Source organism: Ips typographus, linkage group LG3 (assembly GCF_016097725.1).
Source record: "Ips typographus isolate SLU linkage group LG3, UJ_Ityp_2.0, whole genome shotgun sequence".
NCBI classification, from domain to species: domain Eukaryota; kingdom Metazoa; phylum Arthropoda; class Insecta; order Coleoptera; family Curculionidae; genus Ips; species Ips typographus.
In genome coordinates, this window is record NC_138424.1 from 8,487,817 (window position 1) to 8,513,932 (window position 26,116).

Genomic DNA, 26,116 nt, shown 5'->3' on the forward strand with positions numbered 1-26,116 from the left:
CAGGTCATCTCCGAAACGGTGCCAGTTAGAGCAAAATGTACGTCAGATTTGTGTTTCCCAAGTTCAAAATAATTAAAAAAATCACTTTGATTCAAGAAAATCCAAAATGGTCGCCGTTAGTATAGTAGGCCCAAAAAATCTCTAATTTAGATTAAAATTCCGTGCACGTTTCCCGAAAATCGTCCATAACACGCTTATTTGAAACACCCTGTATAAACACACCGTATAACAAAAAAAGCTAATGAACGGGGGCTATCACGTGATGATGAGCGGGCATGACTAAGTTGCCCAGTTTAGCCGCTAGAGGGCGTCAAAGTTGACTCTCGTGTTTTGCTGTTTTTGCTCAATATCTCACGAACGTTTCAGGCTAGAAATCTGAAGTTTTTACCACAAATGCACTACTCGATGGGATGCAAGTTTGACCTTCTATACACTTTTTTGGTACCATGCACTGTTTGACCTTGAAAAATTGAAAAACTAGAATTGTCAAGAAATTGTAAGTGAAAATTTGTTATTTTCTAAATTAACCTCAACTGCCTAAATACCTTCAAGCTAATACGACAAAAATGTGCAAAACTAATTATTTTTGAATTTTCAGATTTTCCAATTTTTCCGGAAAATTACCAAAAATTTTCTGGAAACATTTCCTTAAATTTAATTTTCCGGAAATTTTACATCCGTGGTTCAAACCATGTCAAAAATAATTAATTTAAATAGCTCACAAAAGGGAATTCAATAAGTTTAATTTTGAAGAAAGCAAAACCTTACTAACCAAACCTTTTGCCTATCTTGATATCAGTACTATAATGTAATTAATTTTCTGCAATTTTTTTCAAGATAGTTTGATTTATTACGAAGTACTGACAAATACATATTTTTCACGACTATTAGAAATCGTTTAAGCTGTTTAAAAGTAATTAAGCTAACACAAAATCTGGTTTCGGTTCACTTATGACAGACGACACACAAATTTATGTCTCTATTAGGTCAGGATGGTAGATGGATCACACATTGGTAATTATGTAGTATGTACCTATGTAATATTTACATAAACAGGGTGACCCAGCAGATGAAAGTTACTACCCGTACCATCCTGGTAGATTTTAAAATCATAATAGCCAACTTTTAGCTAAAATGCAACATATAAAAGTGTCCAAATCTAAAGTCAAAAATTACATATTATGCCTCTAGTCAAACTAATGACCTTCCTCCCTCCAGTCCTGTATTCTGTATTTTATGGTCAAAATCAATGGAACGACATTGACGAAGTACAGGGTGAGTCAACGATAGAGTGATCAAATTATGACCCTGTACATAAATAGGATATAACGTTCAATATAGTATAACAAACAACTTAGACAACTAAATAAACTGAATAACAAAAAGAGACAGAAAAGTTGAAATAACACAAACAGAATGATGTTTTCTGTTGTAGTAAAACGGTCTAGAAAAGTAATGAATCCTCAAAGTTGGTTATGAAAAAACTTACGTTTGCTCCTTTATTTGTCCTCCCTAATACATTGTTACGTCATTTTAAATTTGTTTGATTTTTCGCATACTCTGAAAATGACACACGAGTCAAAAAAATAGTTCAACAGCGATAATTCTTAAATATCTACAAAGTTTTCTTTCAGAATTTCATCAGCTTTGTTCAATATCTCCAAAATTAATTACTTTAAGCATATTTATGTACTAAATATTTTATGATGAAAATTGTTGTTAAGCCAGTAATTTTTCGCAATTCTATATGATCCATGTGTTGATTACAAAGTAAAACATAATATATTTTGTAGCTGACTATTAAACTATAGCATTTACGAAGACAACTTTCGTTTTCTGACACTGTATTGATTGATAACACAGTAACGAACATTAAGAGTTTTTTGTGTGAATTATTTATTAGAACCAACTGTCAAAAACGACAATTAACTGTCCATATTATGGACTTTTCACACCAGCTTATTTTTTTTTAATAACTCATTTTTTTAAACACCAAATGGAAATTGTAACGGGACACGACCGAATTACTAAACTGAGGCCATAAATTAGGGATGACAGATCCAGAAGTTAAACGTTAACAACCGCACCTGTAAGCCCTCAGACTCATATATCTGTCAACTGTTTGTTATTTCTTATTCACACTTATTAACGTCACGGTTAATTTGTTTTCTAAATTTAAAACGTTGATAATTGCATAAGACAAACTATAATATTACCAATGGGGGGTCAACGAGTTCGACGATTTATGCAATACGTTATTTTATCAAATAATGTGGTTAATATTAATTACAGTCTCTGTAAGCAACGAGCTAGACAGTCTCGTGTAAAACAGGTGCCTTAAAGGCAACGAATAAGAGGTCCTGAAGGAATCCCTGTTATTGGTCCAATTCCCGACTTAACACCGAGCGTTTCCGAAGTCATCCAGGGCTTAAAGACAACACTTAGCCTTAACGGCTTAATTGAGAAGCGCCTTTTTAATGAGACACATCTCTATCCAATTGTATCATCTCAAACAATCATGAACTAGTTACAACGTGTTTTGTTTGTTGTTTTTTTTTATTTTGTCGTTTTTAATTTTTTTTTTATTTGTGAGTGAGTTCTGTGTGTGAAGTGTCAATAAGGTAAGTTTTTTTTTCGTTTTTGAAATGTGTTTTTCAATCAAAGTTGGTGAGATAGATGTTGCTGACTCCAGTATCAGAATCAACCCCCGAATTCTACCAGTCAGAACTTATGGAGAAGTTTAATTTGGCCTTTTATGAAGCCCAGTCCATATCCAAGTCTGATAACTTTACACTACCAACAAGCTCCTTCAATGAAGACACCAACGCAGATGACTATTTAATTGACTACCTCATCTCTGAGGATTCCCAAACCAGCCCTCAGGATATTGACTTTGATTTCAACGACTTCGTCGAAGACTTTGATCAGAACGTCAGAGACTCCTTTTCTGACTCCACTACTGTAACCGATTTCGACACTGAAACCTTCACCACATCATCGGAGTGCCAGTCTGTGCATGAGTTCTCCAATTTTTTCGTTACTCCTCCAATAAGCAGCAAAGACGACTTTGAGGATATTGAAGGATTGAGTGACGGCTCTTTGGATATTAGCGACTGGACCACGTTCGATCAGACCCTCCCACCTGTGGCTACCATCACCAAAACCAACTTTGACTTCAACTGTTACGTTAGAAATGTGCCTGAGAATGACATGGGATATTTAAAAAATGTATGTTTAAGTTTCACAAATAATCCGGCAGACATAACCAGTTTTTTATTGTAGGATTCGGACAACAAAAGCGAGTTCGGACATTTGCTTGGTGAGGTGATCAATCCACAAGACTTAGAAGTAAACCACATGGTTCTACCCCAATCTGATGCTTTGTTAAACGACGATCCCCTACTCAGGTAAATGCAACTTACAACTAATAATTGAACTTTCCACTTATTTCAAAATAGTTCCAGCAGCAATTTTTACACCAACCATCGAACACCTAGTGAAGACAATCGAGCTGGGTTTAAAGAGGAAGAAGGACCAAACGAGTACCAGTGCAAGTGGCAACAGTGCTATCACAAGTGTTACAGCCAGGACAGTCTGGTTGGCCACATAGAAAAGTTCCACGTGGAAGTCAAAAGAGGTACCTACTACAAAAAAAAACACTTTCATATTTAAATAATACATAAAAAAAACTTGTCAGGAGATGAATTTACCTGTTACTGGGAGCAATGTCCTAGGAAAACCAAACCATTCAATGCCAGGTACAAATTACTAATCCACATGAGAGTTCATAGCGGAGAAAAGCCGAATAAATGTCCGGTAAGTGTAAAAGTATTAATGTTTACGATAATTAACAAGAAAAAACGGGTAAAGAAAACAAATGGCTCCTGTGGAACACGCCGAATTATGTAAACAGAATAACACGCTCCCTAGACTCAATATTCTTAGTTTATTAAACACTGTCGTTTGACACCTTTTTTAGAAAAAATAAACTAGCAGGCTTTAGGTTAACGGGCCGTGACCCCTTTTCCAGTAGAGCCTCAGTTTTTCCTTTTATTAAACAACAATTCTCACATTTTACACTAATTGAAAAAAAAAACCGCCAGATGGTTTACCCACAATGGAAATTTAATTCCACCACATCTAAGTAAGTCAACCCAACCAGCTCAGAATTGACAAAAAAAAAGTGAAGTTAATTGTTGACAGCTTCCGTGTTTTTCTCATTTAGAATTAAATCGTCTGTAGCCAAACAAAAGTATCGAATTATAGCGGTTCTGCGGTTGTTCAAGTCGATGTGAAATTCAAAGTTTTTGTGAAAATAAAAACAATGCCACATGTGCAACTTTTAACATGTGTACTGTTAGATGCAAATGTCATTTTGCTCTTTGTACCGGCAAATAATGTGTGCATATGAAAATTTATTACTTGTGCATATGTCACTGTAAGAGTATGTATCAGATGAGAAGTATTTCGACCTGTTCATTCTTGTTTGAGGAATAAAAAAGTAATAAAATTGTGAGTTGCTACCTGATCAGTAATTTTACTATTAATTTTCTATAAAAATTAAAGTGTTTGCTAATGACACATGTAAGATTTGCATTTTGGGGATAAACTATACACCGTGGTCCATCACGAACCGCTGCGATCCATGGTCATGTCACCCTGTATAGGGCTTTCAATTTCATTAAATACTTTAAGAAAAAAATAAAGTAGTAATAAATGGTTTATGCAGTAATGCTTCCAAAATTAAAAATCTACTGAAAAATCATTTTATATTATTTACATTTAAAATACCCATGACATCAAACAAATATTTAGACAAACACTTTTTGTTTCAGTTTAAAGGATGTCACAAAGCATTTTCCAGGCTGGAAAACTTGAAAATCCACCAACGCAGCCACACTGGGGAACGTCCTTACCTCTGTCAGTTCTCCGGTTGTATGAAATGCTTTTCAAACAGCTCTGACAGAGCCAAACACCAAAGAACTCACTTTGATACCGTAAGTTTGCACTCTGCATATTTTAATAACTAGGTTCTAACTTTATTTTTAAATAGAAACCTTACGCATGTCAAGTGCAAGGCTGCTTCAAAAAATACACCGATCCGAGTAGTTTAAGAAAACACGTTAAAAACCATACTCACGAAGAGCAGATGCAAATCAAAAAGAAGAGTCAAGAAGACGTGATCATTTCCAATGCGGCAGTGAGGAAGTTTTTGGATCCGAGCAGGCAAAAGGCGATCAAAATCGAGCCGGTTTACACCAACTCACCCGATGATCACACGTATTCCACTATGAATGTGACGGCGTACGTCTCAGTGAATGTGAAACAAGACTTGAAGAATAAAATTGAAATGAATAAAATCCGGAAAGGACGATAGGACAAGAGAAAGATAGTGTTTTGTGATATGTATAAATGTAAAAAAAATGTTGATACTAGGTATATTTTTTTAAGAATAAAACATTTCCACATTTGTAAAACCATAATAGTTATTTAAACCAGAATGATTTCATCAACAATAATTGGTATCTTTAAATTGGTTTCAGCAAACAAATACTCACCCTTCTGAACTAAATTTAAATAACTCAGTCACTTTCCTCTTCATCACTGAAATAAGCGCTTTTTTTAATCTTCTTTCTGGGAGCCGACTCTCCTATTTCATACTCTCCAGTGGCCACTTTGTAACGATATTCCTCTAACTCTCGTTTCTCTTGCTAGAACTAATCATTAAGAACCAAATTACAATTCTGAAAAGTTACAACTTTACCTCATCTCTAATGACGGCACTCAAACTTTCCTCGTCTGGAGGTGGCCTAACATCCTCATCAGAACTGTCAAAATATTGTTTTTCTTCCTTTTAAAAGTGAAAATATGTCAATGTTTCATAAAGTTCACAAATATCACATATTATCTCTATTAAACATAGTAATACCTCTGTAAGCTCTTTCATAGCTTTCTTCTTTCTGTTTCTAGGCTTTTTAGGTGGAGGGTCCCGTTCGCCCAGTAAATTTTTCTCGCATTTGTAGCTTAAATGTCCCTCCTCGCCGCATTCATAACACTTAGTTTTATCAGGATATTCCTTCATAACATTGAAAACCATTAAACAAAATTTCAGAAATTTACACTACTTACTCTTCTTCGAATAAATTCAGCCGCCCGACCGTTATCTTTAGCGATGCTAGCCTTTAAAGTTCTACCAAACATCTGGGACATACAAAATAAGTTTATTAATGTCTATAGTTTTTCACTGATTTTAGTATATCTCACCTCTTTAAGATTGGTTTCTTGGACACAGGCTTTGGCATCTTCAGGTTTTAAAAATAAGATAAAAGCAACTCCCTTACTTTTACGAGTCACGCGATCTTTTACAACTGTTATTCTGCATTTTCAAAAAATATGTTGGAGTTTTTCAATTTAAAATTAACGATGATAATGTATGTTTTCAACTAGTTCAAAATAACACAATAACTTGGTTTAAAAACTTTATGATTAGTGCTCTAATCTTCTTAGGAGAAATCCCTAAATATCTCATCAATAAAATTACATGAATTAGTTTTTTTACTTCAATTTTAAAATAAAAATGTTACAAGCTGCTTACTAACTTGAAACTGTACCAGAGTGTACAGAAACAGGAGCTTATTTTTCAAATAAGAGATTGGCAGAGTAACTCAGGTTTCTCAGGTGTTCTGTCAGTTTTCTAGAACTATTGAAATCACACTGTTTTTTTTATCAAAATAGTATTTTATTAACATTTATATAAAAACTAGTAAAAGCCTTTTTATATATTAAACTTTCCTTCATAATTTTCTGTAATTATATTCATTAAAAAAATAGTTCACAAAGCTGTCCTCAATGCAAATTTATAAGAAAACAAGAATTTTGTTCCTAATAATCTACTCCATAAAATGGTGTTTCTTTTAATAACAAACTGAAACAATTACTATTCTATCCTATTGTTTATGAGCTCAGGCTTTTGGCTATACTGATGAATGTAGCATAATGCTCCATTCATCAACTCTCAAAATGTTTAACAGTTTTAAATACTCACCTAACAATTTTTCCATGTTTTTCGAATACTTTATGTAAATCATTGTTTTTCAGATCAAATGGTAAATTTGATATGTACACTGTGCTTTTACTAGGCACTAGTCCTCCACTCATTTTAGTAAAATGCTTTTTAAAGTAGAGTAATATAGACAAATTACAAGTTAAATGTTTATAAATTCAACAATAACACAAAAATTAAGTAAACAAAAACAAAAATTGAGGTTAGATCAGATTTTTGGACAGATGACAGTCTCCAGTCACATGACGCGTCCTATACCACACAATAGTAGAAATCACGTGTCTGTTTAGTTAAGGAAAGAGTTGATACAGATGTTGATACTGGATTTCCCTGTATTGGATTTTGGATTGAAGAAGTTTTGTAAACGGTTCATCACAGTGTTTTCTATTGAAAATCCTTTTTCTCAGTATAGTGACCAAATTAAACCTCCCATTTCAATGACAAATATTTCTAACATTTCAGGTATAAATACTCAAAAAAGTGATCACTTAAATGGGGGCTCAATTTCAACTAAGAAACCCTTATTGCTAACCTTGTAGTGAAAAACTGGGGCCTTAGTACGCTTTGACCAGTACTCTGTATCTTTTTGACTCAGTATATCTTCAGGATCAACAGCTACAATCTCAAGATCTGCCTGACTAATTTCTTCAGAAAGTTTTCTTTTCGGTTTTGTTACTTTAGGCTGCACTGTACCAGTGTTGTGGTCATCATTAGATACTCGCACGAACTTTACAGAACTTTTCAATAATTTTATCCCAGTTTTGCGGTTTTTTTTTAGAGGAGGACTGTCGTTTGAACCATTTACGGTTGTCATAACTTTTTGAAGTTTTTCTTCCAGGAGTTTAGACAAGTGTTTGGCAACATGGGCTTGGAACTGAGGAGTGACTCTAAACAGGTTAAACTGATCATCTTCATCCTGGTTTCGACGCAGAGAAGGGAGGACTTGGTTTACTTCTTCTACATGCGGAACTTGACTTTCTAAAAAGGCATAAAAATATTAAAATAAAAATAAAAATGTGAAGTTAGTGTTCTTACCGACTTTCTGACTAAACATTGATTCGTTTAGAAACGTAACGTCTACAGACTCTGCAAGTAGGTCTAAGTTTTCATCTTCTGAACTGTCGGACGACATATTTTTATGAAATACAGAGAAATTTGAATTTTTGTCTGTGGAAGTGATCTCTTTCAACTGTGTGTCACTTACATAACCTATAATTATTTGTTGATGTTGTTGGCTCCGTTCGTTTTGACGCTGTATGGACGTCACGATGACGCAATTTGACAGTTGACCAAAACACTGTTTTGTTAAATTACGTCATCGTGACGTCAATTTCGCTCAGCCCCCTACATGGAGCGGTCAAAATAGTCAAAACGAATGCGGACGTGATGTCAACAAATGTAAGGTGGGTTACCTATCCCGAAAGTAAATTGAAAAAAATAATAACTCACATAATGCCAGAAAAACGGTTTTGAAATCATATTTAGGATAATAAGTAAAAAAACCTTCAAATTGAAATTTTTAACTTACAATTTTTACTTACAATACTTACCGTTAATTTTATAAGGTCAAGACTACTAATCTGAGGCCATTTAAATTACTATGCAAACTGTTATCTTCTCCTAAACTGGGACAGCTTAACCGGAATTTTGGAAGTAGGAAGGACCAGGGCTACAACTAAAAAAACAAACAATAAGACAAAACTGCTTTGACATAGCAAAACCAAAATCGATTACATTCAAAAAAACCGATGATGAATGCTTTATTTAAATTACTTTATACACGAAATGTTGCAGAATACCACCGCATGTAATGACTTTTTTCAAGATAAATCGGTTAAAAAAATTCCTCCGGTATAAATTAACCTTAAACCTAAACGAATAAGTAGCTCAATATATTATTTTATTTGTACAGCCTAAAATTTAGGTACGACACTTTAAAATTCTTTCAATATAAAATAAGAAGCAGTTGCCAAATAGAGAAAACTCCTCCGAGTGTCACCACTTAAAAACTAACAATTACGCAATTAAAACAATTCACAGTACTTTAAAACTTAATCTTTGAACAAAGTTCAAATATTTGTTGCATAATTTTAGGAAAGCTGTATTTTCTTGATTCAAATGTCATAAGCAGTATAGTTAGTTGTTTTCTATGATTTTAAGTTAATATTTACACAATGATTAGAATACTGATCCAACAAAGTAAAATACGAAATTTCCATAAATTATAACGTCGTACATACAGCTTGAATTGGTCCCAAAAGAATTTTGAAACGTGCTCTAATCACTGACAATGGTACACGGTGACCCAAGTAGTTGTTAAATGATTTTTTTATATTGGTCGCATTCATAATAACAAATCTGTTGTCAGCTACTTCATTAAATTTGGATATTCGAATGAAATGAATAATAAAAAAATATTGTTTTAAACTAATTAACTGAGAATTAATTTTAATTATTAAAATCGAATTGAAATAATACTCAGTAATAGATCAACAAATTCCAAATGGCAATCGAGATATCGCTTTGTAAATGGTAATCGGTTTATTTTAGTGCATTCAAGAGAAAAAATTTCATTTCTAATCGATTTATTCTTATGAATGCGGCCATTGTTTTCCAAATTTACAAGGACCTTTCATAATTTACTTTAGGCAGATCAACTAGTCGACACGAATTAGGATAAAATTTTCCCGGACTTACACTTTAAAACATTGCATACACATAAATCAGTATCACTATTAGTTAACTTCAATCTATTCAGTGCTACTTTTGGGAAAGTACTATTTACAGTTAAAAATAATTGTCCAGCACAAAATAGGAATAATCGGCGCTTTTTCTAGGATTGACAAAGCAGCAAGTGTCCATTTTATGGCACTTTCCAGTACTGCGTAAGTAAAATATAATTGACTGACCACTTCAGTTCACTACTATCACTCTCAATAGCTATATTGCAATAGGAACATAACATTATAACTGATTATCTATATAAATACTAGTAGTACTATCGGGATTACTATAATAAGTTCCCTTAAATTTGTCTCCTCTATTAACGTCACCTACCCTAAGTAGTATAATTAAATTAAGTTTCACGGTTAACTGAATCAGATTTCCGTGGTGACAATCCAATAATAATCAGTATTGCTATTGTACTATCAAAACGAAATTCAAATCGGACGTTTTGAATTGTCGGCTGGTAGTAGTTTTCACATCTCCAAGTAGACCGAATTGTTTATTTCCTATACACTCCGCACGAAAATGGGATACTAAGGCTTAAATTTTACCAAAGGTATGTTTTTGGTAGCTAAACATTTATCGCACACCCACTCCGCGTACACTTCGGCAGTGAGCAGCTGGAACGCCTGTTCAGTCAAACCGGTACAGCCCCGATGGAACCAAAAGTTGCAACCGCTTTCGCATAGAATTGCTTGGTCATTATCGTGCACCTAAAAGAAAGAAAAAACATGATATTATACAGGGTGATCCAGTTTTAAATGTCAATAATTCACCATTCCATAGCCCATGAAAAAATTAAATGACACGCATTATATTTTTGTAAAAAATGCTTTCTAAGAAGGATACAGGCCCCCAATTTCAGTTTAAAAAATGTTTTTTTAATGTCATAACTGTCAGACCGTTGAAGCAATTTTGATCAAATTTGGAACAAGCATTTATGAAATTAATAATGATTAGGTGATGTTAATGATGTTTGTCAAAATTGTCCACCTTATTTTCTACGTCACTGGATTTTTCAAAAATGACAATTTGGAAAAGAAAGATTTCTTGTAAAATTGTGTTTTGAAACTTCGTCTACAAGATAATTGAGTTATTGCGTTTTAAAACCAAAAAAAAAACTATCTTGGCAGGCAAAAATTGGATAGTTTATAATATAAACATTGAACTGCAACATTGTCTTTCAAAAAATAAGTATCCATGCATGTTGTCATTTTTTTTAAAGAACTCTTTCTTCGGAAGATACAGCCCGCCAAAGTTCAGCTTTAAAAATCGTGTTTTTTATCATAATTCTGAGACGGTTGAAGCAATTTAGATCAACTTTGGTACAAGTACGTATAAAACTGATACTCATTACTTGACGAAAGTAACTTTTTTTGGTCTAAGCTGTTTTGAGCTACATTAATTTTTATATTTCTGGACTTCGCTTATGCGTAATTGATTACAATAAAGGGTGTTTTGTAGGTGGCTTTAAGACCCGGTAAGGAGCATCACTTTCAAGTCCTTATACCAAATTTGAAGGGTTTTTAGTTTCAACGGTCTCAGAGTATGACAAAAAAAACAAAGATTTTTCTGAACTTTAAAGGGGTGTATTTCTCTTAGAATGAGGTCTTTTAAAAAATGACAATACATGCCAACTTATTTTTTGAATGAGAAACTACTTCATGCAGATTAATTTTTATAAAATGAAATTTTACAATTTTTGGCTGCCCTACTCTCTTATTTTGGGGTTTAAAACGTATATAATAACTCGCGGTTACTTCGAAAAATAAAATTTAAATCAAAATTTAATAAAATAAACTGTAATTTTTGGGAAACATCCAGTCAGCATAGAAAATAGAGTGGGGAAATGAACACCATCCCCTCTATGCCACTTAGAAAGTTTGACAAACGTCATATCAGCAAAATGACATAATGCATGTCAACTAATTTTTTTATGAACTATCAGATCAGTGAATTATTGACATTTAAAACTGGACCCCCCTGTATATAAATAAAATTTCAGTTTCAACAGGATGGTACTCCTTCACCTTATTCTAAGCTACTGCCCCAGGTGAAGTGGCAGTGACGACATTAACTGTGACATCATATTGAAAGTTACTTTTGTTTTAGATTAGTTATATTACCTCTCTTTGGTGCTTTGTGGTTGCCGGCTTAAGTGTTTTCCGGTGATTTAAAAAGCTTTGTTTTTGGCGAACCAGGTATATTTTTCAAGTGTTAAGTGTGTTTTTCAGTTTTAGTCTAAAAAAACGAGGGGGTTAAACAAAACATCAGGAGTTAGGGAACAGGCGAAAAGAGAGTGGCCTTCTGGATAACTATTTTACAACTTCATGTGTCATTTAAAGGGTTAAAACAAAAAACCAGCCAGCAAAGCCAGCCGAATATCAGGCTCACTTCATGACATTATCTGAAAAAACAGCAATATGAATAAAAGGTCAAAAGTTAAAACCTGTATTAGACCAGTGTTAACATACGCTATAGAGACAATGGCTGACAACAAAATAACGAAAAATATCCTTCGAACAACGGAAAATACTTAGAAACATCTCAGGGTACGTATTAAGAGACCGAAAAAGAAACAGACATAAGATACACATTGTCAGATCAGGACGTAAACGTAGAAGAGCCTGGAATGATCAAGGATGGCTAGAAATTTAAATGGTATACCACGAACACGACGAGATGGATAGAGTCGTGGTCTTCAACATCTCAAGAGAACTGAAAGTTGGAAAATACAGGCATAACGCCTATAATATGTGGAAGAAGAAATGCATAAAAAAACAACAGGAAAATAATTATGTTGGACAATATTTGACAGGGATTCAGGGAAAATGTTTTGTGATATACGAAAATTACAATTGTTTTAGGTATTGCAAATGCCAAATTTTATATAAATTGATACATGTCTCAGAAACCAATACAGAATATGTCTAGAATTTGTAGTAGAATCCAAAAAAGAAACAATTTACCAAGTGTTATATTTAGAATATCGTTTTAAGTCTACAATATGTTGTTTCAAAATAAGTAACAATCAAAGTAATTAATTCCATTATAAAATTTTTATACGAATAAAAAAATAAAAATCAAATTATCACAATCTTTCAACAACAATCATAAACAATTTGGTATCAAAACTGAATAATCATCACAAAATTCTTACCTCTTTATGACATACTCCGCAGGGGTAAATAGGTGGTGCGTTGGGGTTTTGCGAGTTAAAAACCATGGGTTGGTCTGCCGGGTAAATTTTACCAGCACTAACTGGCATCGGTTTTGAATACATATTGTTCATCGGCGACATCATAAAGTTATTGTTATTCATGGGCGGACCTGCAACGAAAAATCCCAAACTACTTTTAATCGGCGATCGAACTGAAATTGAAAGAAAAATTATTCAGTTGTCGATCGTTCCGTCGCTAGTACTCGCCGCACATTAAATCAGGCAGCAAACGTTCTCCTCCAACGAGCGAATTTATACGATTTTAAAACCCATTATTTTCCATTAATAAAAATAAACTCCAGTCATTATTAATGCATTAAATTGTATTCTTGTGTCTATTCCATTATCTAATAAATAGCACTACAAATATTTAATTTTAAATTAGTCCGCGCGTTATTAAAGAAAGAGAAAAAAATACTTAATTGCTATTTGAATGGTGCAGGTTTTAATGATTTACCTTTCAAGATTATCTGATTTAATTGTGTGCAAATACCGGGTGTTTATGATCGTTACCGATTTCAACAACCGTCACTTGAGTTAAGTGGCTAAATAAACAAGCACAGGTTAACTTACCTATAGGTCCATTAGGTCCATTCATGGGGCCCATGCCTCCTGGTCCACCGTGGGGCGGTCCGCCACCATGGGAACCACCCATATGACCCGGTCCAGGGCCGCTCATCGGACCACTCATTGGACCATTCATAGGACTGTTCATGTGACTATTCATTGGACTGTTCATAGGACTACTCATGGGTCCACTGATAGGTCCATTCATTTGATTGTTTGGACCGCCACCGTTCATCGGTCCCCCCATCGGACTGTTCATAGGACCGCCCATTGGACTGTTCATAGGGCTGCTCATCGGTCCATTCATGGGTCCATTCATAGGTCCCATAGGACCCCCCATTGGACCACAACCTCCTGGTCCCATAGGACCTTGCATTGGACCCATTCCACCTATTGGACTATGCATGGGTGGACCTACATAAGAAGGTATGTTTTTAATCCAGCACGTGAGGGTTTCGGAACTAATTCACTAGCATTGTATGGTAACCAGACATATAGAATAAAACCTTAACCAGTTGGTTTAGAAACAACAAAAACTTTAGAAACATCAACAAAGATTAAGAAGATAAATCATTACAGATTTTTAGCAACTGCATAAGCGGCGCGCTGCTGATATGATTTCACACTGAATCACCTGTGTCAGTGCCAATGTATTTAATTAACAAAAGATAATAATTACAATTTTCCTACAGCATAATTAAGGCTTTGTGTCAAGAAAGAAATATTGCAACACCTAACTATTTAAACAAGATATTCTTAATGGTTTAACATTTTTAATTTAAGCTCTGTGTAATTAATAGCAATGATTGATTGTCTACCGCATGGGTCTGCTAAGGATTTTTTTAATGTCAAGTAATTCTGGTTAATGTTGTGGTATACAGGGTGTGCCATTTTGTTCATGCAACCCTATTATGGTTTGAACTTTTGTAGTAAATGAGGAAACTTTTAAATAGTATAGTATAGTTCAATTACAGTTTACTTGAAATTTTGTTGGTAATGTATAAACTGAACTAAAGAAAATTCAAGACGTAATACCATTTTCGTTTTTGTTCCAGGTATAAGCTGCATAATATCATATCATCAATAGATAGGTGGTATAATTAATAATAGGCTATAAACAATGAGTCACAACATCTTTTTTAATTAGATATGGGAAGTGTGGTTTTACTAAAGCTCGAGCCTGTTACAGCTGTTAAACCACCCACAAAATGAACAATATTGTACAGCGATGTCAAAATAACAGACTAACAAGTGAACATAAAATGAAAATAAACACAAACCAAAACAATAATAATAGTTAAGATGACCCAATGAGGTACCTAATACCTGTAATAAACGTTTTGAATGTGGCATTTGCTTTTTTAGTGGTCACATTCAAAACATTTACCTGTCTTTTACATTGTGTTACCTCATACTATCATCATTTCATAGGATCATTTTTAGATTCTAGTAAACATTTTGAATAAAAAAAATCTGTAGGAAAATCTAACTGAAAAGCCTAGAAAATGGGGTCAGATGGGAACTTGATATTACAAAAATATAGTTTAACACTTTTTGCAACCAAACTTTATAGGAGTTTCTTCAGACAATAGATGTAATTTCAATTTTTTTTTTAAATACAAATTATAAGTTTGTTGTGAGGTAATAATAGGTTATGATAAAAAAATACCCAGTTAATGGTTTTTAAGGCATATTACATGAGGTTTTTCTGTTTTCATATAATCATTAATCAATGATATTGGTGTAAAATTAAATAATTGGGATGCCATTTGTATACAGTGTGGAACAGCCAAATGGAATAAATTCGATAACGAATAAATGAGAGCGTGTTGGGAAAAACGCTTGGACACGTCGATTTGTATTTTTAGATGCGCATTTATTAAAAAAAATAAAAATTATATAGGGTGTGTCATGTGACAGTGGCCGATACCAACTTTCTTATTTTAAATACAACCCCCTGTATATTATAATTTTTTTGGATTGAACTCCAAGTAATTTCACATTTTGGCTTTACTGGAGCCAGAGACCATGTTCCATACATGTTCTAAAACAAAAAGACCCTTACCAGTCATTCCTGGATGCATAGGCCCACCAGGACCTGGTCCATTAGGACTATTCATCATGTGAGGTCCATGTGGTCCAGATACTGGCCCCATATGTCCCATGCGTGGACCACCTTGCATCATTGGATTACCCATGGCATTTGGACTGTGCATCATGGGAGTACCCATTGGCCCCATGCCTAATGTACCACTACCAATTAAACTCTTTTGGTTCCAATCAAATTCTCTCTTCATACCTGGACCCATAGGTCTTCCCATACCACTCATGCCCACACAAGACATACCATTTGGCATACCCATTGGGCCACCCATAGGACCCATTGGTGGTCCCCTGCCCATGTTCATGTTAACTGTGCTTGGACAGTCATCAAAAGGGTTAGATGCTACAATAGTGTCTCCATATCCACTGGGAGTTGGAGGTAATAAGTCTTGAACATTTGGGGGAGTTTGAATAGGTGGGGCCTGGTGGTTCTTTCGACGTTTTTTGGGATTTGATGGGGGACCAATAATATCAGGGCCCAGACTAGGAACATTTAACCGGAATGGTGACATGTTGGCCATTTTGGGCCAACACAATACACTAGGTAAATGTTATCACTTAAGTGTAGGTTTAATTTGAACTAGAGTGTTGTCAGTGAAAATTTTGCTATGCAATTCTGGAGATTCAGTGGAGTTTAGCAAAAACTATCAGTCTTTCAGACTTTAGATATCTTATGCAAGTCAGTTTCATTCATATCCTGTGAAAGTAGTCCTTGTGACAATGGGACTGTGTGTTGCACTTTATTAGTGTTATTATTCAAATTGGGCACTTTCAGACACTTTAAAACTAATCAGAATTCTTGAACACCTTCACACCTGTCCTACAGGATTTCTGATCATGAGTTCCCTTTATGTACTGCCTAACTTCTAGAACTCTCGGCAGTCTGTATTTACACAAAGACTGAACATTTAAGTTCACTTGAAGACGTCCTACTGTTGAAGGGAGTTAGTAAAAGGGTGAATTCGAAAAACTTAACAAAAATGTAACAACACTGTGTGAAGGAAATGCACTCACCGAGTTTGTGATTCAAAATAGATTCTAAATTTTCTAGTTCTGAACTAACGGTCATTGTCTTTGGAAAATCAGGGAAAATATCGAATATTTGTGATAAAAAATATTCACAGTCACTAAACAAAAGGCCACCATTTTAACATAAACACTCTTCTTATTTTTTTTGATTGTTTTGTTGTCAGTTTTTGACAGATGTCACAAATCCAAGTGACAATTGTTTGAGGTAAACCACAGAACCCGTGAACGGTCAACAGAGGGCATTGAACCATATAATTTTGAAATTTTATGGTTTTTCAGCTTTATTCTTTGTGTGTTTGAGAGGAAATTTAGTATGAATTTTAACTCTTTTTAAAATTTTTACAGTTTAATCGAAATTAATCAAAAGAATTACTGTTTGAGAATCGAGATTGGTATCAAAAATAATCAAGATAAAAACTGTTAATAGATGGCGCTCTGTAAAATTTACTGTAATTATCGTTATCTGTTTTGTCATCTGTCATCATCACATGTTTCAATTGACGTCAACACCGCAAAAAAAACGTCACATTCGGAAATTTTGGCAAGTTTCATGACATTTTTGTCCTAGCCTAGCAGGGGTCACGTAAAGTTTTAATTCAGTTTGCAGAAAATCCCAAGAAAGAAAAATGTTTTCCCGACTAGCAAGACCCACTTTGGTTTCTGCAAGGAATTTCTCCACTTCCAAACAGGTAAGGTTATTCTAAGGAGAATAATAAAGCCGGAACGGCCTTATCTGCTTTATGTATTGAAGTTACATTTTTCAGTTCTTGTTTAGTGTTTTTAGAAGGTTTTAAGCCCTTTTCAAACTTTCCACCCCCTAACGTTGTAGCATTGAAAACATATTTTTCTAAAAACCTGATTTTTTTTTTTTGATTGCATATTTATTTCTGCCTTAGAGAATTAATGGAAAATCCCTATTAAACCTTAGTGAAGTAGAATTTTAAAACTAGTTTTTAGTGTCATTAAAAAGTCAGTTTTAATATAAAATTTATAGGGCGTTTCCACCAGATTTTCCTGCTCTTTTGCATTATGTAACATGTTTTTAATTTTCACTCTCCATTTTCCAGTGACCTTCTCCTTCCTTACTGAAAGTATTTTAACACCTATTTTTAAACTAAGTTCATTTCAGAACAACTTCAAAGTTGCAGTAGCTGGTGCTTCTGGTGGAATTGGGCAGCCCTTATCTTTACTTCTAAAAATTAACCCTCTAGTGTCAGAATTGTCTTTGTATGATATTGTACACACTCCTGGAGTAGCCGCTGATTTGTCTCATATTGAAACTGCAGCCAAAGTTAAAGCGTAAGCTCTCCCACATTATACACTAACATTTTGATAAAGTGCTATTAAAAACCAGGTACAATGGAGCTGAGAGTCTTCTAGAAGCTTTCAGAAATGCTGATGTTATCATAATTCCTGCTGGCGTACCCAGAAAACCTGGTATGAGGCTCATTTTGTTTTGTTGGCAGAAAATTGTCAACAAGATAACATTAAAGTGTGGTAAACATTTAATTTTTCTTATCAGGAATGACCAGAGATGATCTTTTCAATACTAATGCTGGAATTGTGCGTGACCTTGCTAAGGCAGCCGCTGAAGTAGCCCCCAAAGCCTTGATTGGCATCATCACCAACCCTGTAAACTCCACTGTTCCAATTGCAGCTGAAGTTCTTAAACAAGTACTTTGACTTGTTGTAATTGTGAATTATTATTTTTATAAGGTTGAGATTTGCAGGCTGGTAAATTTGATCCTAAGAGGTTGTTTGGTGTGACAAGCTTGGACATTGTCAGGGCTAACACTTTTATTGCTGAAGCTAAAGGATTGAATCCTAAAGATGTTAATGTACCTGTTATTGGAGGACACTCTGGAGTCACAATTATTCCTTTGATTTCCAGGTAAAAAAAGTTATTATTTTTTATTTCATTTGTATTAAGAACATTTTTCTGTAATATTAAGAAAATTCTAATTCATATTGCAGTTACAATTATTGCCATCTATTGCATTCTTATACCTATTATGCTATAATGTGTGTTCTTTTACTTGAATTTGTGCAGGTTGTCCATGAAATGACTGTAACATCTAAATATTTGGTTATTCAATTTAATTTCATGAGTTTTTACTGACTTACTATTTCTACTGACTTTGGAACTAAGAGAATGATTGCAAAATAGAGTTACATATAAATAATGTTTGCTGTGGTGGTTTTTTTGAAAACTTACTGTATACAGTGTGTTTATTTTCCAAACCTTTTCATTAGAATCACAGTCACAGAAAACCATAGAAGGTATTTTAAAAAAACATGAAATTTAATTAGATTCTCTGGAACTTGTTTTTCAACATGATGTGTTTTGATTAACTAGCTTTCCTAATGAGGAAACCATACACTTGCTGATCAATTTGCTCTATTCTGTTGATGCTTCTATTAGAATATTACATTTATGATGTTATTAATTTTGGCACTAAAGTGGGGCAATATTTCTTTAATAATATTTTATTAATTTAATTATTGATATTACATGATATATACAAACTGTTAAAATGGTTAATTAGATTGAAATCTAAATTTGTGGGTCATCAGATTTCAATTTCATTAAATTATTAACAACTTAGTTATTTGACGTTTTTACTTTAGACACTAGAGTGGTCAAAATATACTTTTTAGACCTGCAAAAAATCGCTAATTTTTATGTTTGTTTCTCCTCTAAGTGGAGATTTGAATGTGACAGAGGTGCAAAATATTATAGTGGAATTGACATCACTGAGAGGATATTTTATATTTTGAGGTTGTATTGTCTCATTACTTGTTTTGATAAACCAGCAAAACGTCAGTTAACATTCAGATTTCCACGTGTTGCACTTGATAAGGATGGTGTAATTGCTTTGGTTAAAATGTTGTAATGGTATTTTTCAAAATTTACCTATTCAAAATTATTTATATTAGAATAAAATTTAATAAAACATTGCTGCTTTTAAATACTTTTTTAGATCAGTAAATATTATAATCTTAGTTTATCCACTACAGACTGATAACAGGGAAGTAATATTAACTAGGGACTTAAATAAAATAAGTGTAAATTAACAACAGTGGGTGCAAGTGATAAACTTTGGCACTCAGTGTGTCAACAACAGACTGTTGTGGTTGTTTTGACACTCTTTAATGGTTCTTTTATAGGGCTACCCCTTCTGTAAGCTTCCCAGAGGACCAACTTAAAGCCTTGACCGGACGTATTCAAGAGGCTGGAACTGAGGTTCGATTGTCAGTTAAGTAATTAAGGAAAATCAAAGTCAGAAACTGTGTTTAGGTCGTAAAAGCCAAGGCCGGAGCTGGCTCCGCCACCTTGTCAATGGCCTACGCTGGTGCCCGTTTTGCCAACTCCCTTCTTAGAGGGCTGAAAGGTGAATCAAACGTCATCGAACCCGCTTACGTTGTGTCTGACGTGACTGAGTCCGAGTATTTCTCCACGCCCTTGTTGTTAGGGAAAAACGGTAAGTTTTGCTTTGAAACAGCTGAAAGTGCGTTTAGTTTGAGGGTTCTGGTTGTGTAGGTTTGGAGAAAAATTTGGGCTTGGGTAAACTGAGCGATTATGAGCAGGAGTTGCTGAAAGCGGCTATCCCTGAACTGAAAAAGAACATCAAAGCTGGAGTGGACTTTGCCAAAAAGTAAATTCCTCTTACAACCTCATTTTTACGTTTTAAACCATCAACTAGTCGCAAATTTACATTTACAGATCCTATTTAATGGGAGTTTGAAATTTTGTGTTTTTTGTGTATAAACCATTTTAATTTTTTAGGGCTGTAAGCGAGAAGAGGAAGGTGTTTTCGTTTTAAGTTCATATCGTGCATACTCTTTGGTCAACTTTGCCAAGGTATTAATTTAAGTATTGTCACATTTGTACAGTGTTAATTTCATTTTAACTGGATCGTCGTTGTATTCTTGAAATTGTTGAAATAAAAGGGTACTACAGTATATTTTATTTTTATGTCTAAATCAAAATAATTATTGAAATTTGAATATTTGAAAGGTGTATACAGAAAACAAGTAGATGATTTGATATTTTTTATACTGATTTTGATATTATCTATACTGATTTCCAAAAGGCTTTTGAACGGATTGATTATTACATCTTGATTGATTAAGAGAGAGATTGGCTCATTAATTTATCTGGGACACCCTATACAGGGTGGTCCAGTTTTAAATGTCAATAATGCACCCCTCGATAGTCCATAAAAAGCATTAGGTATGTCGTTTCCTTGAAAAATGCTTCCTAAGGTAAATACAGTCCTTCAAATTTCAGTTTAAAGAAATCGTTTTTTTTTTGTCATATCTGTCAGACCGTTAAGAGTTACGGATTACGTTCAAAGATCCAACCAAACCGAATTTAAAAATTGTCTTGGAAACGGTGAAAATTTACTTAAGAAGTTTCCGGATAAACTCGAAAGACTTTAGTCTTGAAAATAGACTTTGAAACTGTGAAAATTGATTTGACAACTGTCTTTGTAGTTGGACATGAAAAACTACTTTTTATAAAATTTTTCACAACAATTTCACACATTTAAACTTTGAAAATTGACTTGGACACGAAAAAGTAACTCTGAATTAATGAAGTGACATCAGAAGCTTAAAATTTGCATTTGAAGTAAGTTTTCATAATATGAAGACAAATTTCAATATTTTAGTCTTAAATATAAGATATTGACATTAGGTTTATGAATATTCACTTGAATACTAACTTTTCGAGTTTTTTTAGTTTCCTTTTCATTTTCATAGGACTCTGGACTATTTTTAGTACTTTGAACCAGCTGTCAGCGGGGAAAATAGAGTTTCAAAGGCTTACGTCACCAAGTTTTTGGCATAGCAATTTTCACAATATTTATAGGCTTAAAAATGTCTTTGTCACTAATAAATTAACTTCTAGACACCTCAATGCTAAAAATTCTTAAAAATCTAGACTGTACTTTAAGGCTGTTTTCAGCTTGAAAAATCCTATTTCAAGACTAAGTTTTTGACTTATCAGGCCTGAAATTTGTCCATAGTCTTGAAAATGTAATTTGAGCATTTCTAAAAAATTCGGACTGATTTTAGTGCTTTAAGACTGAAAAATCGAGTTTAAGATTATCTATAATAGTAAAAGTCAAGTTTCAGATTTCAGTAATGAAAGTACAAAATTTTGGCATTAAATGCTACGATATAAGTCTTGAAAAGTAATTTTTAAAAATGAACAAGTCCGAAATTTGGACTGTTTACTAGTGTTTAATTGAATTCTACACTTGTTTTAGTTCAGGAAATCATGTACACCATTTAAAGAGAAAATACACTTTTGGACTCTCTTTAGTCTTAGTAAAGTCATTTCTAGCCTTAAAAGTCAACTTTTAGACTATTTTTAGTAGTAAAAAATTAGTTAATGCCTAACAATTTTTGTCTTGATTTCCAGATTGTTTTTAGAGGTTGAAATCCAATTTCAAACACTCGAAAATGGATTGCAGGCTAAAAAAAAGAATTTTATGACTATACCTATAAGTAATAACAAGTTTAGACTAGTGCAAATTTGGACTGTCACAAGTAATATGTTCAGTTTTACACGACCTCATTTAGTCTAAAAAATTGAACGTCAGTAAAAATTAGTCCAAAAAACCTATTTTTTTTACTATTTTCAGTGTCAAAAATTAATTTTTAACCTCCCAGTTGACCAGATTTGAATCCCTTTGAACCATTTTAAAGTAAAAGATACTTTCATGTATACTGTGGTAATTACCCCAGACTGCTAATAAACTAATTAAATACATATACAGGGTGGATTTATTATCATGCAAATGTATTTATTTGTGCTAACCGTGCCTGGAATTGAACTACAGGGTGTTTAAAAGTTAGTTTGAACTGTCAAAATTTTTATAACAAACTTAAAACAGTAAAAAACTATTCAAATTTGTACATGATGTCGATTTTTTAAACTGAAGACATTTTGAATGCAGTCTGAAGTCTGTTACAGTTTTTTTGACAAAATTGTAAGGATTTTTTACGGAGTAATCATGCCTAGAAACTGTAAACCATCACCATTAGAGCAGTGTTTTGATTAAAAATCCAAAAATGCCTTTAAGAATCTAAAGTTTTTTAGGTACCTAGATTTCTATGAATCTGCACATTTTTAAGATTTCGTTTCTGGTGGAGGAATGAAAATTCTATTTTTTAAACAAATCAGAATAGTAACATTCACACAACTCCCTATATTACTTCATGTTAAAAAATATCAATTTTGTAAATTTAGATAAATAATGTGAACAAATTAGATTAATTACTACACTACATAAAATTAAATACAATTGTATATCAAAACTTTAATTTAGGACAGAATACTTACTCTATTAAAATTAACAGTCTATTTCAGATCTGTATATTAATGACTTAACCATGTTAACTCCTGAATTAAGTGTAATTAATTAACATTGAAAGGCTTAACTGATATTTATTGGACATTGATGGCCAGCACCGCTCACTAAATATTGCTTGCCATTTTTTCGGCAACATAAATATCTGTAGTAATTGCCGACAATTTCTTTTCTACGGTTCCTAAGTAGATTTTCACGTTGAAAAGGTTAATTGGGGCGTTATCACCTGCAAATTATCCACATTATATTTAGTTTTAGTAGTACAGATAAAATGCCAACCTAGTAGCTTTAAAATTGGTCCCATATCGCATTGAACGACATCAAACATTTGCTTAATACCATCAAATACTTTACGCAAATTTTCACTGGCTTGCTGTAATTGTTTCTCATCTTCATTTGCCTGTATAAATCAAAATTTTTAAGCTGTTTTGTGATTTTACTTTTTTTCTTAACTGTTTTAGTGACTATGTCTAGATCGTGTTGCAAAGTTGTTATAGTGGCACGTTGTTGCTTGGACCTTTCCTTACAGAGCTCAATCTGTTCATCTGCAATTACATTCAGATTATTTTTACACTCCTAGTTCAGTTATAAGTTGAGCAGTTATAACCAAGTTTTTCATGGACTTCATCTATAGTGTTATTCAAACTTTCAATCTCATGGCTCAGCTCATTCACATAGTTGAACAGTGCAAAGTTCTCTTCCTCCTGCTTAAGGTACAGAGCAGCTATTCGGTCAATGTCTTCTTCCTTACAAAATTCCTAGGATCCCACAATCTTCAGCTGGCCGATAAATAATACAAAACAAACCTGAATCTTCTTTAAGGTGGTTTCATAAACCTCCAGTTGCGTCTCCAGCTCCAGCTTCTGCAACTCTCGTTTCATCTTCTCCTTTTCCTCCAAGTCTTTTAACACCCTCTTCTGACCTTTAACACAGAGGAACTCACGCAGTTCTAGGTAGTGCTGAAGACTTCTTTGAACTTCTCGCATTTCCTGTAAGTTTTTGCACCTATTAAGTGATTTCAGTGTTTGGAAATGTTACCTCAGAGTGTAAAAGTTGATCAGTATCCATCCGCTTTTTTAAAAGTTCCAGTTTACCACACCATTCTTCTCGTTGATCGAAAGCGGCAGTTGCCTGTTCTATCAAGTCCACCATGTACCTTTTGCCACAATTGATGTCTTTCAGTAGTTTTTCCCATATTTCATTAAAATGATTTCTAGAAATTTCACGTTGATTGATGAGAGTCTTGAGAGTAGTTTTAGTCACCTTTCTTTTAACAAGTGGTTGATTTCTTCCCTTAAGTTTTTGTTTAGAGCTAAAATGGCGCAGAATTTTTTCACCATGTTATCCAGTTTGTTCTTCAATATCTGCAAACTTTTTTGGCCGCTGGTCAGTCTTGTACGGAAATGATAGTCAGTCACCGCACTTTTAGGTCTCAGACGTTTAATGTCACTTTCCAGCTGGAAAAACTATTCATAGCAACCAAAATCTAGAGATGAGCAACAAGTAAACCTTTTTAATCTGAACCTCCATCTCCGCAATATCTTCTTTACCAGACCGAATCCTTTCCCTGTTATCCTCGTGCAGATCAAGAAGCTTCGAAATTTGCTTGGATAGCTTCTTATCTTTTCGCTTTTGATTTTTACAGGTTGCCACGTTAATGTCCTCACACAGTTTTTCTTTTTCCCGTCTCAATTGGTGAATGATTTTCCGTTGTTTTTCTAATTTTGTTTTGGTTTCGTCCGAGAAAGCTAAACGATCATCCTCCATAATGCGCAGCTATATTTTTAAAATGAGCAAAGGTATTGTTAAACAGAATGTTGGGATATTTCAAAGAATTGACAGAGAGACAAAAACAAATGGTGATTTGTAATTATGCAAATTTATAAACCGAACAACAGAATTTTACCTGTCTTTGTAGCCTTGCCAGTTCCTCTTCAGCTAAAGCCACCATCTCTTTTTCTGTAGAAGAATTGGGATTTGCTCTTGGCATTTGATTCATGATTTTTTTGTTTGGATTCTGGGTTTTAACTTTTGTAGAAAAGTAAACTGATTGAAGGAATAATGATTTTGGTGAAAGACTGGCCAAATGTTTGAAAGTTTGATCAATAAGATTGCAGTTGCTGGTTACGAAAGTTGGAACTTTTAGGAGCTGGCAAATTTGCTGGGTTACTATTATTGTTTTCTAAGGAACTGTTTGGAAGAATTCATTAGAGTTTTAGTTTTATTTAGTTAACTTTACTAATTAACAGACAATTTATAAGAAATAAGCACGAAATTAAAGACATCTTACCACTATGAATAACAGCACAAAGAACAAATTATTTCAGAAGCCCTAAAGGAGATAAAGAAGATGAATATATAAGAAGTTTCAAAAGCTGGAACAAGAAGAAAAAACTGAAACTGCTTAAAACTTCATTATTAAAGAAGATGAGAGTTCCTACAGAGTGTTCCTCACTTGATTTGAATATATCCTGAATATTTTGATGATATTTCATATAAACTTTTGATTTTTGATAATTACATTGTGAAGTGAGAAGGGCAGAGGGTGACTTCACCCAGTTTGAGAAGCAATTTGATCCATTTGGATCTTGAAAACGAGAGATGATGATCCAAATTGTAATGTTTCAAACACTTTTGTTTTCTGAAAACTTCAGAAAATATTCGAATAAATTGATTTTTTCCGTATCAATTTTTTAAAACTGTATTTGGTTTAGCACCATTCTCTAATTTTTGTTTGTATTTTTCTGTAGTTTATAAACTTTCCATGGTTATAGTCGACTTTGAATCTTTGAAATAAGTTTTTTTGAGAGTTTAAAGTACATTATGTTTGTATTTGTGATTTGGTAAGACATTTTGTGTGAGTGAAGCTTTTTATGCAAAATTGATGACCAAAAAATGTGTTTATTTGAACATTTATGTTTTCAAACTTTATTACAGAAGGACAGAAAGGATTCTGGCATTCTCAAAGGTAATTTTGATTTTTTTTGCAACATTTAGAGTTTTTGAATTTTGTTTAACAAATTTAAA

The 26,116-nt window shown here is 33.5% G+C and overlaps 6 protein-coding genes across 10 annotated transcripts; 2 read left to right on the forward strand and 4 right to left on the reverse strand.

The window, feature by feature from the left end:
- Positions 1–1,540: 1,540 nt before the first annotated feature.
- On the reverse strand, positions 1,541–7,180 carry LOC145726235 (zinc finger CCHC-type and RNA-binding motif-containing protein 1-like). 2 transcript variants are annotated; one of them, XM_081975240.1, is made up of 7 exons: positions 7,046–7,180; positions 6,265–6,376; positions 6,130–6,201; positions 5,930–6,076; positions 5,765–5,851; positions 5,559–5,711; positions 1,541–1,560 (listed from the first exon to the last, which is right to left on the reverse strand). In XM_081975240.1, the coding sequence occupies exons 1-6, from the start codon at positions 7,156–7,158 to the stop codon at positions 5,583–5,585; spliced, it is 660 nt and encodes a 219-aa protein (XP_081831366.1). In that variant the 5' UTR covers positions 7,159–7,180; the 3' UTR covers positions 1,541–1,560; positions 5,559–5,582. The 2 variants fall into 2 exon arrangements, with proteins under 2 accessions (XP_081831366.1, XP_081831365.1); XM_081975239.1 differs by lacking the exon at positions 1,541–1,560 and having other exon boundaries at positions 5,422–5,711.
- LOC145726224 (uncharacterized) lies at positions 2,481–5,477 on the forward strand. Of its 2 annotated transcripts, none has more exons than XM_081975224.1 (7): positions 2,481–2,621; positions 2,677–3,228; positions 3,283–3,407; positions 3,459–3,637; positions 3,698–3,816; positions 4,836–4,997; positions 5,054–5,477. In XM_081975224.1, exons 2-7 carry the CDS (start codon positions 2,677–2,679, stop codon positions 5,375–5,377), a joined length of 1,461 nt encoding a protein of 486 aa, XP_081831350.1. In that variant the 5' UTR covers positions 2,481–2,621; the 3' UTR covers positions 5,378–5,477. The 2 variants fall into 2 exon arrangements, with proteins under 2 accessions (XP_081831350.1, XP_081831351.1); XM_081975225.1 differs by having other exon boundaries at positions 3,468–3,637.
- An 18-nt stretch (positions 7,181–7,198) lies between the features above and the next one.
- On the reverse strand, positions 7,199–8,268 carry LOC145726236 (uncharacterized). Its single transcript, XM_081975241.1, has 2 exons — positions 8,099–8,268; positions 7,199–8,041 (listed from the first exon to the last, which is right to left on the reverse strand). The coding sequence occupies exons 1-2, from the start codon at positions 8,193–8,195 to the stop codon at positions 7,548–7,550; spliced, it is 591 nt and encodes a 196-aa protein (XP_081831367.1). The 5' UTR covers positions 8,196–8,268; the 3' UTR covers positions 7,199–7,547.
- Positions 8,269–8,768: 500 nt separating this feature from the next.
- Positions 8,769–16,853, reverse strand: LOC145726227 (uncharacterized). 3 transcript variants are annotated; one of them, XM_081975228.1, is made up of 6 exons: positions 16,695–16,853; positions 15,877–16,612; positions 15,643–15,819; positions 13,584–13,991; positions 12,951–13,162; positions 8,769–10,503 (listed from the first exon to the last, which is right to left on the reverse strand). In XM_081975228.1, exons 2-6 carry the CDS (start codon positions 16,199–16,201, stop codon positions 10,324–10,326), a joined length of 1,302 nt encoding a protein of 433 aa, XP_081831354.1. In that variant the 5' UTR covers positions 16,202–16,612; positions 16,695–16,853; the 3' UTR covers positions 8,769–10,323. The 3 variants fall into 3 exon arrangements, with proteins under 3 accessions (XP_081831354.1, XP_081831355.1, XP_081831356.1); XM_081975229.1 differs by having other exon boundaries at positions 15,877–16,609; positions 16,695–16,841; XM_081975230.1 differs by having other exon boundaries at positions 12,951–13,120; positions 15,877–16,851.
- Positions 16,854–17,230: 377 nt separating this feature from the next.
- Positions 17,231–20,672, forward strand: Mdh2 (malate dehydrogenase 2). The gene is made up of 8 exons (XM_081975237.1): positions 17,231–17,398; positions 17,839–18,008; positions 18,064–18,146; positions 18,232–18,383; positions 18,440–18,600; positions 19,878–19,953; positions 20,008–20,191; positions 20,251–20,672. Exons 1-8 carry the CDS (start codon positions 17,336–17,338, stop codon positions 20,367–20,369), a joined length of 1,008 nt encoding a protein of 335 aa, XP_081831363.1. The 5' UTR covers positions 17,231–17,335; the 3' UTR covers positions 20,370–20,672.
- Positions 20,673–21,667: 995 nt separating this feature from the next.
- Ccdc114 (Coiled-coil domain containing protein 114) lies at positions 21,668–25,216 on the reverse strand. The gene is made up of 9 exons (XM_081975227.1): positions 24,996–25,216; positions 24,599–24,865; positions 24,353–24,546; positions 24,128–24,302; positions 23,896–24,078; positions 23,697–23,847; positions 23,543–23,634; positions 23,369–23,489; positions 21,668–23,315 (listed from the first exon to the last, which is right to left on the reverse strand). The coding sequence occupies exons 1-9, from the start codon at positions 25,086–25,088 to the stop codon at positions 23,197–23,199; spliced, it is 1,395 nt and encodes a 464-aa protein (XP_081831353.1). The 5' UTR covers positions 25,089–25,216; the 3' UTR covers positions 21,668–23,196.
- Positions 25,217–26,116: the final 900 nt, after the last annotated feature.

Bases quoted from the DNA above. Each gene is read 5' to 3' on its own strand.
- LOC145726224 (XM_081975224.1), top strand. From the start codon at position 2,677: ATGTTGCTGACTCCAGTATCAGAATCAACCCCCGAATTCTACCAGTCA. The intron at 3,229-3,282 runs GTATGTTTAAGT...TTTTTATTGTAG, and splicing joins ACATGGGATATTTAAAAAAT to GATTCGGACAACAAAAGCGA. The intron at 3,817-4,835 runs GTAAGTGTAAAA...TTTTTGTTTCAG, and splicing joins AAAAGCCGAATAAATGTCCG to TTTAAAGGATGTCACAAAGC.
- LOC145726235 (XM_081975240.1), bottom strand. From the start codon at position 7,158: ATGAGTGGAGGACTAGTGCCTAGTAAAAGCACAGTGTACATATCAAAT. The intron at 6,377-7,045 runs GTGAGTATTTAA...TTGAAAATGCAG, and splicing joins AAACATGGAAAAATTGTTAG to AATAACAGTTGTAAAAGATC. The intron at 5,712-5,764 runs GTAAAGTTGTAA...GATTAGTTCTAG, and splicing joins GTGCCGTCATTAGAGATGAG to CAAGAGAAACGAGAGTTAGA.
- LOC145726236 (XM_081975241.1), bottom strand. From the start codon at position 8,195: ATGTCGTCCGACAGTTCAGAAGATGAAAACTTAGACCTACTTGCAGAG. The intron at 8,042-8,098 runs GTAAGAACACTA...ATGCCTTTTTAG, and splicing joins AATGTTTAGTCAGAAAGTCG to AAAGTCAAGTTCCGCATGTA.
- LOC145726227 (XM_081975228.1), bottom strand. From the start codon at position 16,201: ATGGCCAACATGTCACCATTCCGGTTAAATGTTCCTAGTCTGGGCCCT. The intron at 15,820-15,876 runs GTATGAAGAGAG...GTGGTACATTAG, and splicing joins GGGAAGACCTATGGGTCCAG to GCATGGGGCCAATGGGTACT. The intron at 13,992-15,642 runs GTAAGGGTCTTT...CTTCTTATGTAG, and splicing joins TATGCATCCAGGAATGACTG to GTCCACCCATGCATAGTCCA.
- Mdh2 (XM_081975237.1), top strand. From the start codon at position 17,336: ATGTTTTCCCGACTAGCAAGACCCACTTTGGTTTCTGCAAGGAATTTC. The intron at 18,009-18,063 runs GTAAGCTCTCCC...ATTAAAAACCAG, and splicing joins ACTGCAGCCAAAGTTAAAGC to GTACAATGGAGCTGAGAGTC. The intron at 18,384-18,439 runs GTACTTTGACTT...TGAGATTTGCAG, and splicing joins CAGCTGAAGTTCTTAAACAA to GCTGGTAAATTTGATCCTAA.
- Ccdc114 (XM_081975227.1), bottom strand. From the start codon at position 25,088: ATGAATCAAATGCCAAGAGCAAATCCCAATTCTTCTACAGAAAAAGAG. The intron at 23,635-23,696 runs GTTATAACTGCT...ATGTAATTGCAG, and splicing joins TGAAGTCCATGAAAAACTTG to ATGAACAGATTGAGCTCTGT. The intron at 23,316-23,368 runs GTTGGCATTTTA...GATAATTTGCAG, and splicing joins ACCAATTTTAAAGCTACTAG to GTGATAACGCCCCAATTAAC.